This window comes from Eublepharis macularius, chromosome 9 (genome assembly GCF_028583425.1).
Source record: "Eublepharis macularius isolate TG4126 chromosome 9, MPM_Emac_v1.0, whole genome shotgun sequence".
Classification (NCBI taxonomy): domain Eukaryota; kingdom Metazoa; phylum Chordata; class Lepidosauria; order Squamata; family Eublepharidae; genus Eublepharis; species Eublepharis macularius.
Window position 1 is genome coordinate 101,388,116 of NC_072798.1, and position 21,403 is coordinate 101,409,518.

General features: G+C 43.9%; 1 protein-coding gene across 1 annotated transcript in view; it reads right to left on the bottom strand.

Moving 5' to 3' along the window:
* Nucleotides 1–21,403, bottom strand: part of SEMA3C (semaphorin 3C) — a 273,491-nt gene that overhangs the window by 73,933 nt on the left and 178,155 nt on the right. Inside the window, exons 7-9 of the mRNA XM_054989345.1 lie at nt 11,228–11,347; nt 6,723–6,865; nt 380–494 (exon numbers count right to left, since the gene is read on the bottom strand). Of these exons, the coding sequence (XP_054845320.1) occupies nt 380–494; nt 6,723–6,865; nt 11,228–11,347 (378 nt within the window). The remainder of the gene's footprint in view (nt 1–379; nt 495–6,722; nt 6,866–11,227; nt 11,348–21,403) is intronic.

Sequence of the window (21,403 nt, forward strand, 5' to 3'; positions counted from 1 at the left end):
GGAGAAGTGCCAGGCTGGCAGTGAGTGTTCCAGATAATAAGCCAGATCACTTCCTAAGTGTACACAGTGCTTCACAGGATCAGTGCTCCATCACACCCTGACCAGATGAAGCCCAGGAACAGGATATGTAAGCCCTTGGCCTTGCTGGTTCAACCAGTTCATATGGCTATCTTGCTTTTGTACTACCTGTGAACCTGCACCCAGCACCCATCTACTGAATCTGTGTCAAAACCTTTGCTATCAGAGCCAGAACAACTTCTTTTCATGGTTGTTGTGGGTTTTCCGGGCTGTATTGCCGTGGTCTTGGCATTGTAGTTCCTGACATCTTTTCCACAACTTCTTTTCATGTTTCTATGCAAAGAAGTTACTGACATTTTACCTAATTCGTCAAAGTAGGTCTCTGTTCCATCATCGTCCATTACCGAACACACAAGTCTTGCTTTCAAATAAGTTGTCCACTTGTTCACAAGGCTACGCTGCCCACCAGTATCATTCTGAAAAGAAAAAAAATTACAAGCATGACATGGATGAAATATTCTGACGTCTAATATTCTGTCTCTGCCTAACCTTATAAAAACAGGACATAGGAAGCATCCGCACATTGGTGGATACTGCACTATAGCGAAGATTTGCAATTGGTTTGTCTTGTCCACACATGAAAAATCCAGCTGCAAACAACTGCTGTTGTGCGCAATGTGAACTATCCAATGTTGTGTGGATGCAGACAATGTTAGGACACTGCAGACTTCCAGCTCTCGCCTTCTGAACAAGTTGTTTCCAGGCACATTTAATGCATAATCAGGTAACCAACTCTACATTTACTTATCGATCAATGAACACTGGAGATGGAGCAAAGTTAAAGGCTTGTTTACTGGGGATAAAAGAATCCTCTGCCAGGCAGACTACATATGCAAATTAATCGTGTTGTAGAGTTTTTCTAGGCCTTATGTCAGACTCTTGCTAAACGGACTTCATGTTCTCCCACAGGATGAACTCCTAGCATAAGCCTTCTCCCTTATTTGCCTGTTATGTGGTTTCCCCCACAGGAGAATGCACAAATATGCTATACCCTGCCTATGGTCGAATGTGACACAACCCAAAAAAAGCCACATCAACAGGTCCCGCTGCCACAGGCAGACCAACAAGCAGTCAGATGAAATGATTGGTGCCTATCTGATGGGCACGCTGTTGAATATCTATTTTCCTTTCTAACAGTGACTGGTGAGACTCTATCCAACCTTTCCGAGGAGATTCTTAATGCCAAATTCCTGTAGTTGTCAATGGAACAATAGCACACACACATCCAGCTCATATTCTTCTGTAGCCTCCTCTTGCAAGCTTTGGCATCAATTGCACACAAAGAATTGTGCCCCAAAGCCTTTTAAGAAGTCATCTGGGATTCATTACGACAACAATGACTTAATAATATTTAACATCTTCTGAAAAACGCTTCTGGGCCCATTTAAAAATCAAAATAGCAAAATCAAAGCCTAGGTCGTGTGTTTTGTTGCTTTGACACAGAAGGAACCAAATAAAGGCAAAACAGCTGTTCTACTGCTTACCCCAATAACATTAAAAGAAAACTAACCTCCCCTACAAGTTACATGAAATTATAGTTCGGTGTCAACTACAATTGTGGAGATGAAGTCTCCCAAGGAGTAGGAAGGAGGAAGCTAAAGTGTTTCACGCAGTGGTTTGGAGCTCAGTTGCATACAGTAAGGAGGGAGCCACATGTGCTGTAATTGGCACAGTGCGGCTTTGTTTCATGTGCATTGGTTAGTTGTCTGTGTTCCGCTGCTTTCTCCACACCTGCAGCAGCCTGCACCACCACTTGGAGATGGGATGACTGAGAGGTGGTATGATAACCATCTTCAAGTACTTGAAGGGCTGTCATACAGAGGATAGCACGTGTGAGACCCTGCCCCACCTTCAACCATGGCTTGCTCCTTGTGGGTGCTCCCTCTGCCTCAGATATGGGGAGAGGAGGGGGCTGAAGTCATCCGTCTCCTCCTCCTACCCTGCTGGGCCCTGGCCACCTCACCCTCTCTCTGAGACTTCTCCAGTCACATCAGCTGTCTCCTCCCCAGCTTCACTCGGAGCACCCTTTATATCCCCTTTTCTCCCCCACCTCAGCCAATCCCCTAAGCCTCCTCCTCTCCAGGCCCTTTCTGCGTCCACTGGAACTCCTTCATCTCCCAGATAGGTCTTGCCCTCCTTCCATCCCATCTTCCACCCCATTCCTCTACTCCCATGCCTCCTCTTCCCCTTTGACCTCTCCCCCTGAAAACTTCCCCCGTTGCACTCTCCACCCTGGCCGGGCCTGCCCTTCTCCAGTCAGATGCAGCCCTTTCCGGCCAAGCAGCGCACCCACCTCAGGGGCCATGGCCTGGCCCAGCTGGCTCTTCCTCACTGGGCTGGCTGCTGTGCTGCGAGGCCATGCGGCGGGCAGAGTTACAGACATCTAATTCTCAGTAGAGTTACAGACATCTAACACCATTAAAATCAATAGGATTAGAAGATCATAACTCTCCTTAGGATGGCACTACTAGAGTCTCAAGGCCTGATTCATATAGATAAGTGGGGGGCCCACAAGGGCTTGCAGAGGTAATCTCATTTTCCCTTCCCTAACCATGCCCATTCCTAGCTCCCCATAGCCTTCCTCTTTTTCCTGCTTCCCTCTCTCCTTCCTATTGTCAGATAGGCTTTCAGCATATCTGCCACGCATCATGTATCATCTGTATTTTGCTTCAGTGCCTCTGAGTACATGCAGAGTAGAACCAGAGTTGTGTAGTCTTGTTGCTAACTGCTTATCTTCCAGGCAAGGTATTTTGGTTACGAGTTCCTGCAGCAGCCTGAGAATGTGACCTTGGATTTGCTGCAGAGACTGAACTGAACTCCTCTTCCCCCCTCCCTTATCCCCAGGCGATGTGTGCCCAAGCTCCTAACTGCCTCTACTTACTACTGGCGGGGGGGGGGGAGAGACACTGATCTATAATTGATCTTACTTTACTCCCTTTAGGCATTCCAGTCAATTCCCTTGTTACAGCATCTTGATACTGGTATTTACTCTAATAAATAATTTTAACTCATACACTGGAGTGATTCAGTAAAGTGTTTAGGAGAATAACCTGGCAAGACCTGACACATACACACCTTTGTCTACCCCTCAGTCTTCAATCCCACCCACACAATTTCTTCCCTATGTCCCGTTGTGTGGTGCCAACAGAGCAGGGCCCAATTGCATGGTGACGAACCTGCAACAACTTGCTTGGGGAGTGGCTTCACTTTTTTCTGTATCCCCTTCTCCACACTATTTCTTCTTTCCCTCCTCCTGGCAGCCTCCATATGCTCACCTTCCCTTATGTCTTTCTCTCCTTCAAACTCACTACTTACATTTTATCTGTCCCCCCCATCTTCATCTATGCCCTGCCCAGGTGAGCCTGATCTCATCAGATCTCAGAAGCTAAGCAGGGTTGGACTTGGTTAGCAATTGGATGGGAGAACTCCAGTGAAGGCCAGGATTGCAGAGGCAGGCAATGACAAACCACCTCTGGTAGACTCTTGCCATGAAAACTTCACCAGGGTAAGCATAAATTAATCTGAGGGCATTCTCCACCACCACCATTTTCATCTATATTCATTAATTTTCTTCATTTATATACGGCCTTTTCCCACAACTGACTCAAAGAAACTTTTCCACAACTGATTCAAAGAAACTTACATCATTCGTCTTGCCTCCATATTATCCTCACAACAAACCTGAGAGGTAGGTTAGGCTGGAAGTGTGTGACAGGATCAAAGTCACCTTCCCCAGCAGAGTGGTGATTTGAACCTGTTTTTCCTAGATTCCACTCTGAAACTCTAACCGCTACACTACACTGGCTTTTGTGGGGAGGGGGTAGTCGCTTTTGAACAGTTGGAAGCTGTCAGGCCTGGGTGAGTCATGTAAGTCTTGTAGTATCTAGTTGTGCAGTGGTTGCTTCTGGGCCTGGCCTCAATGAGTCCTCTCTCAAAGGCCATAACAGCCCTGGAAAAGGCCCTGATTCCTCCCCCTGCCTTTTACTGACAGCAACCAACCTGGAATATTGGCTAAACTGTTACAGTTGCCTAACAACAGCCACTGAGGGCACCAGGTTAAAGCTACTGGCACTCTTTTATCATTTTGGTTTTGTTTGTTTTTAACTCTCCCCCCTGATGCTTTTTTTTAGATTTCAGATTTTTCTGCAAACCTGGGGCATTATTCAGGAGTAGAGGTGGGCACGAACAGAAAAAAACCCCACAAACATGATGTTCGTTGTTCATTGCCATCCACAAACAGGGACTCACGAACAACCACAAACATGGCCCGGTTCACAAACATGTTCATGGTTGGCTGCTCATAGGGGCCAGCAGGCTCTCCTCCAGCCATCATCCAAGTTTGGTCAAGATCCCTACTGCACCACTCCCAGAAACCTGACCTGAGCAGGCAGCAGAAAAGGTACCAATAATAAATAATAGCTTTGCCCCAGAGCCTGGCAGCAGCCCTGGAACCTGAAGGGGTAGATCTGTATCCCATCACACACAAAGAAAATTCAAGCTCCTATGCACTTTCCCTGTCTCTCTATCAAAATGCCAACAGCAGCTGTCTCTCCCTCTCCACTGTCTGCAAAGACTAGCCAGCACTGGGAGCCCACCCACCCCATGTTCAATCAATCAGTTCTTTATTACAGCACATAGCCAGTACATTTACCATAGAAATTTAAGGCCCCCCATGTTCTTTGCTTTCTTGTAACAAATTTGGAGCTCCACACTTGGAAGGAAGACCTGCCTATCAAGCTATATTGGGCTTAGATTGGGGTTTCCAGGGCAACAGCAGGAGTTCAGACAGAGTTCAGACAATCCCTACCTACATTGCCAAGGGAATTGATTGCAGGTGCCAAACTGTCTGGCTTGATGAACAGCAACAAACGAGGCTTGCAATGACCACCTGTTTGTTTAGAATGGGGCCCCATGAACAGCAGATTGGGCAGTTCATTGCTTTTTTTTGTTCATATTGCTGTTTGTGCCCATCTCTATTCAGGAGTGTAGGAAGATCTGTCTTGTATATTCATGTCCCCAAACCTCTGGATTTAAGTATCATCAGATAATGGCCATTTGGCTATTAGTATATAAATTTCTGGCCACATCAAGAATCTCATAGGTAGAATGGATTTTATTACTGAAATAAGAGCAGAATTGCTCCAATGCTACAGATGTGATGGTTTTGAGGCCACAGAAATTTACAGAGAGAGATAATACAGAACTGGCAATGCATACAGTATATATACATACACACAGATTAAGTTGTTATTAAATGTTTTAATTGTATATTTTTGTTGGAAGCCGCCCTGAGCCCATTTGCAGTAAGGGCGGGATATCAGCCAGCCAGCCAGCCAGCCAGCCAAACAAACGTGTGTATACTGCATGCCGTGCCAGTTCTGCTTTCAGTGCCAGTTCTGCATATGTGTGTGTATTTGAAAATCATAACATATATTAAGTAGATTGATTGACTACCTTTCATTCCTTTGGTCTAAGAGCCTAACTAGATGTTACCATTACCAACTGTTTGAATATACCGCAGCAGATTGCAGCTATATTCTGTTTGTTCCTGGTGCCAACAACTGAATAAATGCTCAACAGGGCCTAATTCTGATTGGGACCCCTACATAAGAGAAGGAGCTCTAAGGCCCCCTAGAACAGGGGAGTGGCTAAGCCAGCATGGAAGGCCCTTGGGGATGTGGCCATTCTGACCTTTGGGGGGAAGGTATTCTATAGGAAGAGGGTGGTAACAGAAAATGCCTTCCTGCAGTTCATAGCCAGCCAAGCTTTAGATAAGGCTGGTTCACCAAGGAAGGCCCTTGTGCAGCTCTTGAGTTCCAGATACAGGTAAAAGTGTCCATTAGGTATTTGTGACCCAAGTGATTTAGAACTTTAAAGGTCAAAAACAGCACCTTTCACTGGGAAACAAACTGGGAGCCTGGGAAGATGACAGAACAATTGCTTAATATTAGCATGGTGGTATTTCCCAGTAAGGATCCCAGCTCAAGGGGATACCCACCGTGAACTGGAGAACTGTCAAGTTTTCTGTGAATGTTGATTTCAGCTCTACAGTGTAGTAATTATAGGGTGCTGCTATGTTAATACACTTACAGAAGATCTTTTAAAAACAAATAAACTGTGGTGCATAAATCACTTACTTCAGAGGAACTTTTGTTCAAGTAGAAGTTTCTATTTTTAAAAAGGTTTTTTTTTAGGATTGTCCTTTATCTGTTTTGGGGATCACAGAGCCAGGGGTCAGGCATATGGAATGTACAACTTGTTAAGAGGAAAGAGAAAGTTTTAAATTGACGTGCAACTTTTTTTTTTCAAAAGAGGAAAGTGCAGTACTTTCTCCAGCCACAGCAATTTCCAAATGGCTTTGGATTAGGCAGTTATCCTCTGTTGAAAGATCACATCCAGTTATGCAAAGCAGAAATGATCAAGAAAGTCAATAATGCCTCTCTGTAAATGGAAACATGAACGGATTAATCTTGCTCACTCGTTCCATCATGCCATTCCAGTATTACTTTGCAAAATGAGGCGCGGGCTATTTATTGGCTCCCTACAATCTGATCATCCAAACAGACCTGGAATCATTTTAATACAGGGCATTCTTTTCGCTAAACCAATTAAGCCAGCACAGCACATGAAAAAGGTTTGCTTACGGGACATATTCTAGCAATCATTGAGTGAATCTGCTTCGTGCTGCCGCTGTTGTCTGTCAGTTTCTCTTTGAAGAAGAAGTATACTTTAGCATCATTGGGGTCGGTACCATCTGGGATGAGATGGGCATCCACGAAAATGGGCTCTGAAACAACAGAAAGACAGAGAACCATGAGCGTAGCTCAACTATGCAGAAGCCAGCAGGCAATAGTGTTGAGATCCGGATCACTGAATTGGTTTCAACGGATGCATATTTTGTAAGCTGTCTTGGGTATAAATGGAGAAGGTGGAGTATTTCCCCCCCCCCCCAAATAAATCAGTATAAACAAACTAACAACAAGGACCAACGTCAGTTGTGGAAGTTCTCCATTGCAAAGCAGTTAATGGGAATTCACAGATGCACCCTTGTTTTATGGCTTATAAACCACATGCTTGGATCTCTGAGAACAGTACTATGGAAAGAGAATACCTGGAATATGGTTCCTCATCTATCAGTGGATAATCCAGTAAATATTTCATACATCTTGACACAGGCCGGATTCATGTGTTTTAGCCCTGGCACTGCCATGCCCATGTTGAAAGGTACAGCATTAGCACAGTTCTTCCCATATGTTCCCATCCCTCTCATACATTCTTGACATAACAGGCAATGCCACATGAGATGCAGTCATTTGCAACAGCAACCACTATTCTCATAATGTGATAATTTGGACATGGGTTGATGACAGAAGACCCAGTTGAGTAGCCTCATGATTTCACTCAGATTACTCGATGATAAAATGGTCCTAGAATGGCATATACCAAGGGTGTGAAGATACAGGAAGCATAGCCAAGGCAAACTAATGCTACTAATGTTTGTGAATTCTTGATCTTTGAAGTATGATGTGCAAGCAACAGAATTCCTTCTTCTCAGCTGGAAGTATCAGTCCACATTCATTCACTCTTCCTAGGAACATGGTAGCCTGCTATATTTTTCTCTCTGACAACAGGCTTTAACAACAACAACATTTGATTTATATACTGCCCTTCAGGATGACTTAACACCCACTCAGAGCAGTTTACAAAGTATGTTATTATTATCCCCACAACAATGAACACCCTGTGAGGTGGGTGGGACTGAGAGAGCTCCGAGAGAGCTGTGACTGACCCAAGGTCACCCAGCCGGCTTCAAGTGGAGGAGTGAGGAATCAAACCTGGCTCAAAGACCTTAAATAACCTTTATTTCTATGAGTCTGTCTCGGAGGCATTAATCCCCCTAGTGTTCACTGCTGTTCATGCAGTTGCTGAAGTCCTATGAAAACATGGTGACCGAAGGGAAGTTAAGTTTGTCTTCTAAACGTTTGGATTGTTGTCTTTATGCACAAGCCTGTGACTAAATTGAACTCAACTCTGTGTCCCAGAAATATTCTCCAAGTATCTAAATTGAACAGATTCACAGTGCAATCCTAAACAGCATTACACCCTTCTAAATAACACTGAACTCAAACAATTTAAAAGGGTTTATAACTTTCCTTGGGAATGCACTGTTATTGTATCTGAGAAAGCGTTTTTATGCCACTTTGCAGAATGAAAACTAATGTCATTCTTTGGGGGGGGGGGATGTCAAGCTCTATGATTTGCAGAGCTGCACTGCAAAAGAGACTTAAATTCTGTATTGGCTGAGCCAATTAATTTGGAAAAAAGCATCATGCTGTCCTTAAGGACAAAATCTGAGTTGCTAGGTGGCAGGCTAGGTTTATCTCAGCAACTGGAGAACTTGAAACTGGGGATCTATCAAATCTCATGTCTGACATACTCTTAGGTATGCCAGGTCCCCCATTTTGGTGGGAAAACTTCTGTCTCCTGCTAGCTTTATCCACTGCTGCCACACTGAGTGGCAGGAGAAAAATACTAGGGGAAACAGGGAAAGGGACAGTTGGTGCAGGCCGACGCCATGCCATTGTTTCCAGTATGGCCTAGAAAGGACATTATCATGTGCAGCATTCACCCCAAACTCTGCGGTTCAAACATACAGTTTGGGGTGAATGCTAGAGCATCACCCCTACATAATGATGTCATTTTCAGATCATTCTGGAAGTGATGTCATGTCTAGACATGGGCACGAACAGCATTACGAACAGGAAAAAACCATGAACATCCCGTTCATCTGTTCGCGAACAAGCCGTTTGTGAGGCCCCATTCTAAACAAACAAGTGGTCATTGCAAGCATTGTTCGTTGCCTTTGTCAGCCGTTCGTCAAGCCAGACAGTCTGGCGCCTTTCAATCAATTCCCCTGGCAATGGAGGCAGGGATTGAACTCTGTCTGAACTCCTTCTGGCTTTCCTTCTGGCTTTAACCTTCGAAGTACTTCCAGCAGAGAGTCCCGTTTTTGCCACTGTGAAGAGAAAACGACAGCAAAGGGGGGACATGAATCATGCCTTTCCCAGGGTGCAACCTCTCTGAAACTTGGGGGGTCTTCGGAGGACAGTGAGGACTATGCCTCCTGCAAATTTGGTGGGTATTGGACATTGGGAAGGTCAGTTTGTAACCCCTCAAAGTAGTTTCCAGCAGAGAGTCCCGTTTTTGCCACTGTGAAGAGAAAATGACAACAAATGGGGAGACCCATGCATCATGCCTTTCCTGGGGTGCAATCTCTTTGAAACTTGGGGGAGGACGGTGAGGACTACATCTGCTGCAAATTTGGTAGGTATTGGACATTGAGAAGGTCAGTTTGTGGGGTGTTTAAAGGGCCCTGCCCCTTTCACGTGGCAGTAAAGGGCCCTTTAAACTATCAGCTGGCAGGAATCCCCCCTGCCTCCTGCCAGATAATAGTTTAAAGGGATCTTTAAAGGGCCACTAACAATGAGCAACGAACATGTTTGTGAACGGAGTCATGTTTGTTACTGTTCATTGTTCGTGGATGGCAACGAACAACAAACAGCTTGTTCGGGTTTTTTTTTTCCTGTTCGTGTCCATGTCTAGTCATGACATCACCAGCAAGGCTCTCCCCTGCTAAGTCTTCCATTGGTCGCGAGCATCAGGCTCAGACTGGCAACCCTATTTATTCTGGTAATCCATTTGATTAAGTTTCCGCACTTGAACTCGTCAAATGGGCGTTCTTATAAATTTTTCCCTTAAATTCTTTTTTTAAGCCAATTGTCTCAAACTTCTTGCAATGGGTCTCAGTTCTCCAAAGGCTGCATTTCATAGCCATGTCTCACATTACACTACTATTACTACTACTAATAATAACATTTGATTTATGTACTGCCCTTCAGGACAACTTAACACCCACCCAGAGTGGTTTACAAAGTGTGTTGTTATTATTCCCATGACAATCACCCTGTGAGATGGGTGGAACTGAGAGAGCTCTGGCAGAGCTGTGACTGACCCACAGTCACCCAACTGGGTTCAAGTGGAGGAGTGGGGAATCAAACCTGGTTCTCCAGATTAGAGTCCCGCCACTCTTAACCTCTACACCAAACTTGCTCTCAAATACAGATTTGCCACTCAGCCTCCTCTCCCTGATTTCCTATTTTCTGCTCTTCACTTTTGGCCTGCAACACAGGCTGTCATTCGCTTGGAACAAACAGAAGATTTCTGCAAATGGAAGGGGGGATTTCCTCAGATTTCCCCCTCTCACAGCTAACCTCCAGTTTCCCTCCATGATGTTCCTGGAGGTCCCCTGTCTTGCTAGAGCAGCATCTGGGGTAAATTTTGGGCTGCAGCAGGAGAAGGGAGGGAGAGACGTCTCACTCTAACGAGAGAAATCCCTTCTGTCAGTAGAAATTGCCAAGACATCCAACCTATTGTCCTCTCAAAATGCAAAAAATGCAACATACCAGCTCCACCCAGAACCAATTAAGTCTGCACGTCCTTCTAAAAAGGATACAAACAAATGTCTCCTGACCAGGGCCTGAAACATCTCCCCCGCCCCTTTTTTTTTAACATCCCATCTGGATGAACAATTCTGAAGATCACAAAGATTCTTATATTATTCCATGTTATTTTGGTTGGGCTTAATATTTCACAGCTTTTGTTTTGTTATTTCCACCGTGGTGGAGACCCTTTTTTCTGAGCTGAGGCCATTAGGGAAATCACAATAGCAACATGCAGAATCCTAAGGGGCAATTGATCCAAATGACACCTCCCCTCGTGACCCAAGGTCAAGCACATCAGATATCTCCGTACTCCTAAGTACAGAGTTCTGGCATCATGTGAATAACCATTTTGCATGTTGTTCGAGCAATCTATACATTTATTGATTTATTTACATTTACATCTGCCTTTCTTGCTGAGACTCAAGGCGGATTATACAGTGTATGTCAATACGATCAACAGCTGGGACATTCAATAATAGAATAGAATAATGACTGCAAAAATTTGAAAACAAGCAGAAATCCAATGAAAAATGTCCTGCATTTCTAATACACATTGTACTTGATTTCTGACTCACACTTTCTTTAATAGTTGCATGGTGCAAGAAATGAGTCTCACATAACCAAAGATTTCAATATGATCACCTTACCACTCAGCCATTTGGAATTGTGCTGGTCAGTTCTCACTGCATTCCGCCTGGTTAAACTGCGAAAAATGGCAGCATCAGTCCCCATGAAATCAATATACATCCCTGAAAATAGCTCTTCATCTGTAGAGAAAACAGGAAAACGCACACAAAAAAAATCCTTACTTGCTTTGGAGAAAGTTCAGCTTTAGCAATCTATTTCTTGCTGAATACACTGTACATTTTCCAACTCTTTGATGGGTGGGATGGAAGCAGAGTTTCCTTGGAATCAAGACAGAAACATCAAGTCCATGACATGGTTATGGAAATCTTTGGGTAACCATATCATTAAATAAGGTAGCCTGGCCACAAATGTGGCACAAACATTTCATGAGGAATATAATTTTGTGGTTGACCCTAGTTAGAGCCAACTCTAGGAGATGGAAATGAGATCACAAAGAATTAATTTTAACTTGCCAAGAGAGAGAGAGAAAGCTTACAACAGCTAAAAAGAACTCCCAGTCTTATGAGACAGTGATCTTCAATACTGTGCTTGTTTGGTGTCACAGAACCTACTAATAGGCTTCCTGCTTCCTTCTGGCATCTTGTGGATAATTTTTTCTTAACTACCAATTGACTGACAGAGCTCATACTAGCAGAGGAGTTAGCCGTGTTAGTCTGTGGTAGCAAAATCAAAAAGAGTCCAGTAGCACCTTTAAGACTAACCAATTTTATTGTAGCATAAGCTTTCGAGAATCACAGTTCTCTTCGTCAGATGCATGGTACAGAAACTGGTCAAATATAATCAAAAAGAGTCCAGTAGCACCTTTAAGACTAACCAATTTTATTATAGCATAAGCTTTCGAGAATCAAGTTCTCTTCTGACGAAGAGAACTTGATTCTCGAAAGCTTATGCTATAATAAAATTGGTTAGTCTTAAAGGTGCTACTGGACTCTTTTTGATTTTGCTACTACAGACTAACACGGCTAACTCCTCTGAATCTATGGTCAAATATAGAAGAGGAGGGGGGAGGAGGGGAGGAGAGAGAAGATGCAATTAGAGGGGGAGAGAGAGGGATGTAACCAAAACATTCCTTTGCTAGTAAATGTAAACATCTCCTTTTGGAGTGGAGATTAATTGGCTTGTGTGAGGCTTCAAAGGAGTTTGCCGTGTTGGTTTGTGGCAGCAGAACAACCAGACCGTCCAATTCCAATGTAGTATAAGCCTTCGATAACCACAGCTCTCCCGTCAGATGCATCTGACAAAGAGAACTGTGGTCCCCGGAAGCCCACGCCAGGTGCCACTGGGCTCCCCCAGACCCCGCCTCTGTAAAGGGAATCTGTTACCTGTGATAATGTGATAACCATTCATAGTCCCTATTGTGATAACCATTCATAGTCCCTATTCAGTCGCAGAAATTTGTCAAGCCGGGACTGAATAGGGACTATGAATGGTTATCACAATAGGGACTATGAATGGTTATCACATTATCACAGGTAACAGATTCCCTTTACAGAGGCGGGGTCTGGGGGAGCCCAGTGGCACCTGGCATGGGCTTCCGGGGACCACAGTTCTCTTTGTCAGATGCAGCTGACGGGGAGAGCTGTGGTTATCGAAGGCTTATACTACATAGGAATTGGACGGTCTGGTTGTTCTGCTGCCACAAACCAACACGGCAAACTCCTTTGAAGCCTGTCAACTGATCCCCATACCAAAAGGAGATGTTTACATTTACTAGCAAAGGAATGTTTTGGTTGCATCCTCCCTCTCCCCCCCTAATTGCATCTTCTCTCTCCTCCCCTCCTCCCCCCTCCTCTTCTATATTTGACCAGTCTCTGTATCAGGCATCTGAGGAAGAGAACTTGATTCTCGAAAGCTTATGCTACAATAAAATTGGTTAGTCTTAAAGGTGCTACGGGACTCTTTTTGATTTAGCTCATACTAGGCAGATGTGTTCCAGCCATGTGCCTTTAACTTGACCACAGTCACAGACTTTCTTGTCTCTGGACTTGGAAAATTCGCTAGGGGGAATGTTGCACAGGAGCATGCCTTTTCCTTTCTTTGGAACCAAACAGGTTCTCTATCCCGAAGCAAAGAGTCAACCTCCTCCAAGCCCCCCATGTCAGCCGTTTTGTGTTGGTGCCCACTACCCTTCCACAAAATTCTAAAAGTGCCCACAGGGTCAAAAAGGTTAGGGATGCCTGACCTAAGCAAAGGCTGTTTCCTCTACTCCTCCCAGAGTGTGCCTTAGACAGAATTTCCTCTCAGTTGCTTTATTCAACGAGGGAGCCAAAAACACAAGCCAGTGGAAATGAACAGCTGAGGTAAGCAATAAGGAATTGTCCTCATTCCTATTGCTGTTCATGGGGGGAGGGGGGGATTATTTATTTATGTCATTTATAGCCCACCTTTCTCACTGAGACTCAAGGTGGATTACACAGTGTAAGATTAGTAAAGTCAATACCAAGGGCGTTTCCCTAAACAATGCCACCGGATAAATAAACACAAGTTTACAAAGATACAGCATTAGTAAGAATCCAGTACAGAGTTGAAGAAATGCTGAAACAGAACATAAGTAATTCCGGGGCTGACGTTATGAGCGCAGGTAGCTCATAAGAGCACACATTTAAAACAACAGATAGTACGTAAGGCAACATAGTGGGGAAGTCACAAGTTTACAAAGATATAGCATTAGTAAGAATCCAATATAGAGGCCCTTCTCTGTGCTGTGGGGTACATGATGGGAAATTCTTAGGAGTGGTAACAATATAGGAAAACACGGCAGGGAAATTCTGCTAAAGCCACATTCATGGAATGGGGTGGCTAAAACCCATCATGTGAAAATGCCAATCTGGCTCATTTTGCCTCATGAAAGAATGAATGAGTGCACAAATCCAGTTGAATTCAAAATACAGCCTCATTTCAGAAAGTTGCAGAATAGGGACATACATCATGTGAAACCTGACCTGCAACCTTGCAGAATTTAGCCTATTAAACGTGACTGAAGAGCAGGGCTTTTTTTCAGCCGGAATACGGTGGAACAGAGTTACGGCACCTCTTGAAAATGGTCACATGGCTGATGGCCCCGCCCCTGATCTCCAGACAGAGGGGAGTTTAGATTGCCCTCTGCGCCAGTGGCGTGGAGGGCAATCTAAATTCCCCTCTGTCTGGAGATCAGGGGGTGGGGCCACCAGCCATGTGACCATTTTCACCAAGGGTGATTTAAACTTTAAAAAACTCCCTCCCTTGCTCCAGCCTACCCAAAGTGATGTCATTGTGTGGTCCTAAGTTCTACCACTGAGTTCCACCACCTCTTTTCCCAGAAAAAAATCCCTGCTGAAGAGAATGTATTCTTTCAAACAACAAAGCCTGAACATTGTAAGAGTCAAACTGAATTTCAGTTTCAAAGTGTTTCCATAAAGGGAATTAGATACCCAGCCTGGACTGGCCACAATAGGATTATGTACCTAAATTCTTTGAAACAAAGAATTCAACTCATATGTTGCAGAATGTGTACACTGTACATAGATATAAATTTCAGTTCCTCCTGTCTGGGGCCAACAACATAAATCCCATGGATTAGCAAGGCAGCCCTGAGATATAAAACATCCACCAAAATAACTTCTCACTTCCACAAGTATTGAGACCGAGTGCTTGAATTCACCCTCCTCCAGTAGTATCCTTAAGACTGGGATTTGAAGAGTCCCCTCCAGCTACAACAAATACCAGCTCATCTACAAGTCTGCTTAAATTCTGGTATTTCTGGGTTGCTACTGAGGTCATGAACTGGATGCCTACCAATTATGCAAGCCGGTATAATGATGGGTCTTAAAGTTGCCTGCCTGATTCTCTTTCAGCAAGGGCAGGATGAAACCTGTTGTGTAGGGGCAGGGTGGCAACTAAAGATCGTGTTTTGCTTCAGTATTGTGAGCCCGTACTAGACCAGACTTCTGATGCTGAAACTGAACTGTTCAAACAGCAATAGATTTATCACTAACTGTGAGACTGAGTGGAGCTCAGGGGCTTGAAGAATGGGCTGTGTTTTAGGAAGTTCAGAAATCCTCATTCACTGCTTGCCCCAGCCATAAATGTAGTAGGGTCCAGGGCAGATGGTAACACCTGTAAGCCACAGTTTGCATAATGTTAGCCAATCTACCTATTCTTCGTTCTGGATGGTCCAGGTAGTCTGATCTCATCAGATCTCAGAAGCTAAGCAGGGCTGGCCCCGGTCAGTATTTGGATGGGAGACCAAATAAAGCCAGAGTTGCTATGCAAAGGAAGACAATGGCAAACCACACCTGAACATCTCTTTCCTTGAAAACCCTACAGGGTCACTGTAAGTTGGCTGCAATGATGGCTCACACACTCACATCTTTCTCGGGCAAAAAATCCCTCCAACTTTATTAGCTTTAACCCTAGGCTGGCAGTATAACCAGACTGATGCTAACCACTTACATACATTTAAATTTACATCTTGATTCTCTGACACAAGGCTCACAGAGTATTTTACAATAAAACAAAATAATAAAATTCTCATTGAAGCTGATTATAATGAACACTAGTTAACATGAATGAACGGATGAAATCCTGCCCTCAAGTCATAGTTGACTTATGGCAGCCTCTGATGAGGTTTTCATGGCAAGAGACTAACAGAGGGGATTTGCCATGGCCTGCTTCTGCCTAACAACTCTGATCTTCATTGGAGGGCTCCCGTCCAACTACGAGCGAAGGCCGACTCTGCTTACCTTCTGAGATCTGACCAGGCTCTTCTGGACTATATAGGACAGGGATAAAGGAAGCATAAAAATCAACAAACTCTATTGCTGTAGCAAACCTGGAGGAAGATCATCCACTGGGCCATTCCCTTTGCCCTTACTGGCAACAGAATCCCATCATTTCTTGCTAATACCTGCTAACTTCCGGTGAAAGGCAAGCTGCTGCAGTCTGGAGGAGTAGAAGTTTCTGAATTGACTGGTTCTTGAACAAGTGTGTGATCCCATTAAATACAGGCAGATCACCCCTCCAGATCCACAGCAGCAGACCCACCCATGATTTCTGGCTTGTCTGGGATGAGTTCTGGTTTACTTGCCCTCATACAAGCATTTGTGGAAGGCCTGCCACAACTCAGGTGAAGGCAAAAGTGAAACAAAGCTAACACAGAGATGGCCCTCCACTTCAAACCTTGGTTAATGCTAAGTGGATTTCCTATCTTACTTATCTTCAAACTAGGAGGGAACTGGATTTTCTAACCCTAGTTACATGTTATGTCAAAGACAACCAGGAAAATGAAGAAGGAATTTATTCTGGAGAGGGTAAGAAAGGAGCTGTTATTCCTGATCTATGAAGGTCAGTGTCAGTGTTTTGTCTACCGCAGAATCTGGTGGTCTTCAATGAGCCACTTGTCTTGGGTTTCTGGGTCCCCTTGGGGTGAAAATAGGGGATGGGGTGTAATGGGGGGGGGCAGTTGCACCACAGGGAAACTTATCTTGCTCAACAGCGGCCCCATATCACGCCCAAATGATGTCATTTCCTGTGCAATGTGGAAGTAATGAATTGTGCTGGGGGTTAATTGAGTAAAAAACTACCCTGAACATTAAATTGGGAGGGGGATTTTTACTCAATCAGCACCTGACACAACTGAGTACAACAAAGGGGTGCTCTCGAGCATGGTAGCACACGTTGCCTCCAATGCCCCATTCCTGCACTTTCCCCCCCACCAGCCAGGTGAGAGATGGTAGGGGATAGACGCTGGGGGAAGGGATGCCCTCAAGGGGACTAGCAAACCTACATTCACCCCAATATAGTTGCTTGTGCTCTGCACATCATGCAGAATGGCTGAATTTGCAATTGATTTATGCATTCCTAAAGTGTCAAAGATCTTTATCAGGCTTTACAGGACACACTAAAATACCAGCATCTGGATCAGGTCAACGGCTGAAACTGCTGAAGACTCAGTATTCCCATCCACCATATGACCGACTGACTTACAAAGTTGTAAAGAGTTCTGTTACCCTAAATGGGGGGGGGGGGTCTCCTTGTGAGTTGGGGGAATTAGCATTCAGGGAGATGCAGTGAGAGGGGTAACTGCAGGATCTCCACCAATGTATACCAGATGTATTGTTGAAGGCTTTCACAGCTAGAGAATGATGGTTGTTGTGGATTTTCCGGGCTGTATAGCTGTGGTCTTGGTGTTGTAGTTCCTGACGTTTCGCCAGCAGCTGTGGCTGGCATCTTCAGAGGTGTAGCACCAAAAGATAAAGATCTCTCAGTGTCACAGTGTGGAAAAGAAGTTGGCAGGTAATTTATATCTACTCAGGAAGGTAGGGTTGGGCTGAGTTTTTAAACCACCTCAACAATATCCACCTGAACATACAATTTATCATGGAAAAAGAAATTGGGGGGAAACTTCCATTTCTAGATACCTTGGTCATCCGCAAAGCAAACTTTCAGTTAGGTCACAAGGTCTACAGGAAACCAACTCACACAGATCAGTACTTACACAAAAACTCCAATCACCACCCTTGACAAAAAAGAGGCATAATAAAAACATTAGTAGTCCGTGCAAGATGGATACGTGAACCGCACTTTCTCAACGAGGAAACTAATCATCTAAACCACGCACTTCAAGCAAATGGCTACTCCAGAAATGAAATCAGAAGAGCAATTAAACCAAGGATAAATCAAACAACCAAGGACAAACAGTCTCCCATAGGAAAAGTGTTTTGCCATATATCAAAGGAATCACTGATCAGATGGGAAAGCTTATGAAAAAGCACAACCTTCAAGCAGTATTCAGACCCACCAGAAAAATACAACAGATGCTACAATCAGCAAAAGACAGTAGAGACCCCCTCATCTCTGCAGGAGTATACCGCATACCCTGAAGCTGTGGACAAGTTTACATAGGGACCACACAGTGTAGCATCCAGACAGGAATAAAAGAACTTGGCCATCCGGAAAAATCAGCAGTGGCTGAACATAGCCTAACTCAAACAGGAAACAGGATCCTATTCCAGGACACTAAAATACTGGACAACACTTCCAACTACTTTGTCAGATTGCACAGGGAAGCCATTGAAATTCATAAGCATAAGCACAATTTCAACAGGAAAGAAGGGACCTTAAGAATGAATAGAGCATGGTTTCCAGTCCTGAAAAACACCAGGCTAACAAAATACTCTATACCCGACAATAGCCCTGCAGAGAAGATTAGCATATCAAGCATATGCAAAAGAACCTCCTCAGGATACAGTGAAGCCTCCCTCCATTAGCATTCCACACCCTGGGAAACTCTTACAGGATGACTCAGCCCAACCCTACCTTCCTGAGTAGATATAAATTACCTTCCAACTTCTTTTCCACATTGTGACACTGAGAGATCTCTGTCTTTTGGTGCTACACCTCTGAAGATGCCAGCCACAACTGCTGGCGAAACGTCAGGAACTACAACGCCAAGACCACGGCTATACAGCCCGGAAAATCCACAACAACCAATGTATACCAGGATCCTACCCTTAGAGAACTCTCTGAAAGAACCAGGCGAGTGCTCAACAGGAATGGTTTTTATTAAGGGAGCAGTAAAAAAGCAATTGCACAGAATACATACAACAGAAACACAGAGAACTAACTGGAAAACAGGGAAGAAGTGGGAGAGAAATTCAGGGTGCAGTAATATTTACCAGTCCAGGAGATAGAGGGGCCATTCTTAGAGCAGCAGCTTGAGCGACCAGCACTTTGTGGCAAGAAGAAGGAGGCTCAGACATGCATCTGAGGGAGTGCAAAGGATTCCAGGACACACACAAAGCATAGGACTGGGGGCAGTCCAATTATAGTATACAACATACCCTGGGGCAGAATTACATCTCCTGTCCCTGAAACAATAGCTTGATGGTTTCTCCAAAGGTGTAACAAGACATTGGGAAAGGTTTGATTAATCATATCTGGGAGAAACTATAGGTAAAGTAAAAAGGGGTGCTTGATGACCTGTGATGGCTGGATAGGAGGGGTTATCAGGTCCCTGAATAGCCCAGATTAGGGAGGAGGGGTGAGGAAGGTACAGAAGGGCGTTGATGAGATGAGGTCCTGGAAGATCTCTTTAGTTTTATTTAAGTGCTTCTCTGGGACATGGAGGGGCAGCTAGTCAACCTGACTCACCTTCTGGTAATTTTCCAACTCCAGCTGGGGTTGACATTTGTTCTGCCTAACCAGACAATGCCATGTTCTTAAAGCACATGAGAAAGGGACTTGTGATATTTCATATTCATAAGCTGCCCTTTCAATAGGGATAAGGGATAAGGCTGCTAACTGTACTGGAATAATATAGGCAAAAGGTTTGTGTGCTCAAGACGTGCTGTATAAAACCCAAGTATTATTCAGCTTTCCAACACGCACATCCCATCATATCCTGCCATTTACACTGCAGTCCTAAGCAGAATCATTCCTAACTCCACTGAAGTCAATGGGATTAGAAGAGTGTAATTCTGCTTCAGGTGGCCCTGTTACTTTGTATAGGATTACTTTTAACAACTCAGGTGAACGGTTCTCACAAGTTCCTGTGTTTAGACTCCTTTCTTTAAGAGGCACCATGCTGCTCCTAAGCCCCTCACCTACCAGCTTCCTGGTCTTAAGCATTCCTAGAGCCTGCTTGTCTAATCAGGTACCCAAAGAAATTGTCAGCGCTACATTCTTTTAGCTTCGTTCTTAAATTCCCCAGAACAATTTGCTTTAGCAAGTGTACTAACTCACATTGTTCAGAATTCTTTCTAATGTGATATACACTTGAGGCATGTCTGCTTTTGTGAAATCACAGGATGCTTTGAAGACAAAAGGAAGAAGCCCAGAACCATTATGTTTGCTTTGGTTGTCAGGGAGGGGAAAAGAACATAATCAAGAATGCCAAAACCACGGTTTGAAGTGAATTTGCAGCCCATGGTTAGCAGTGGCATTAACTGGGGCTTTGGAGTTTAGAAAAAGAGAACTGGGGGGCATGATAGGGGTTTATAAAATTATCCCTGGGGTGGAGAAGTGGATAGAGAGAACTTTCTCTCCCTTTCTCATAATACTAGCACTCTGGGGCACCCACTGAAATTGACAGGCAGTGAATTCAGGATAAACAAAAGGAAATATTTCTTTACTCAATAAGTAATTAAGTTGTGAAATTCACTGAAAGTGGATGAAGTAATGGCCACAGGCATGGATAGCTTTAAAAGAAGGTTAGACGCATTCATGGAGGACAGGTCTATCAGTGGCTACAAGCCATGACGAGTAAAGGGAAGCTCCATATGTGAGCATCCTCGTGTAATTCATCTCTTGTAGTTTAGCTCTAAGTCCATTGAAGTCAACTTCATATAACTCTGTTTAGGATTGCTTTACTTTAATGATACTGCTCATACAGCCAATTCAGCTGTGAACAGTGTCACACTAGAATTAAGAGAAAATATATTAATACATAGATCTGTATAATATAGTAATTTAATAGGTTTTAATCTTAATCGACTGAGAAAGGAACTTGGCAACTGTCAATGTAATATTAAAATCCACCCCCACTAAAAGAAACCTCAAATTGTCCACTATACAGCTAAAGTCCAGGATATAAGTTTTTATCCAACTATTTCTTGCCACATTGAACAAATGTAGCTAATTGAAATACAAATTCCTAGCATTAAATCTTGTGTAAAGTAATACACGGAGCCTGTGGGTTGTGGCAAGGCATAAGATCTCTTTCCAGCATTCTTCCCTTTCCCGTCTTGGTTGTGCTAATATCTGATGTACACGCAGATTAGAAGATGACCATTGGATATGTGTGTTTTTATTTGTGCATTGGTAAAAAAGTTAACATGCAACTGGGTTGGGTTACTATAGATTTCAGTACAATTTGCATAATAGAGTTTGTTCCCAGCACATTTACAGAATTTGGGCTTGGGGGTGTCACTGAATGTTTTTTGTTGACTTGCAAAGAAACATCCCAACAACCTGAACTTTTTTAATGGCAATGAGTGTACTTAATGCAGAACATTACCACTTTTTAAATTCTAAGAAAACCAAGGAATTTAAATAGAATGCCTCTTAAAAAAAACAAAACAAAACACCCTTAGTCTGGCAAGCTTTGGATGGTGGATGAATAAACGATCCTCCTCCAGCTGTTGATTTTGGAGGGAACGGGAAAACTCCAGACCATGCTACACTGAAATCACTGTCTC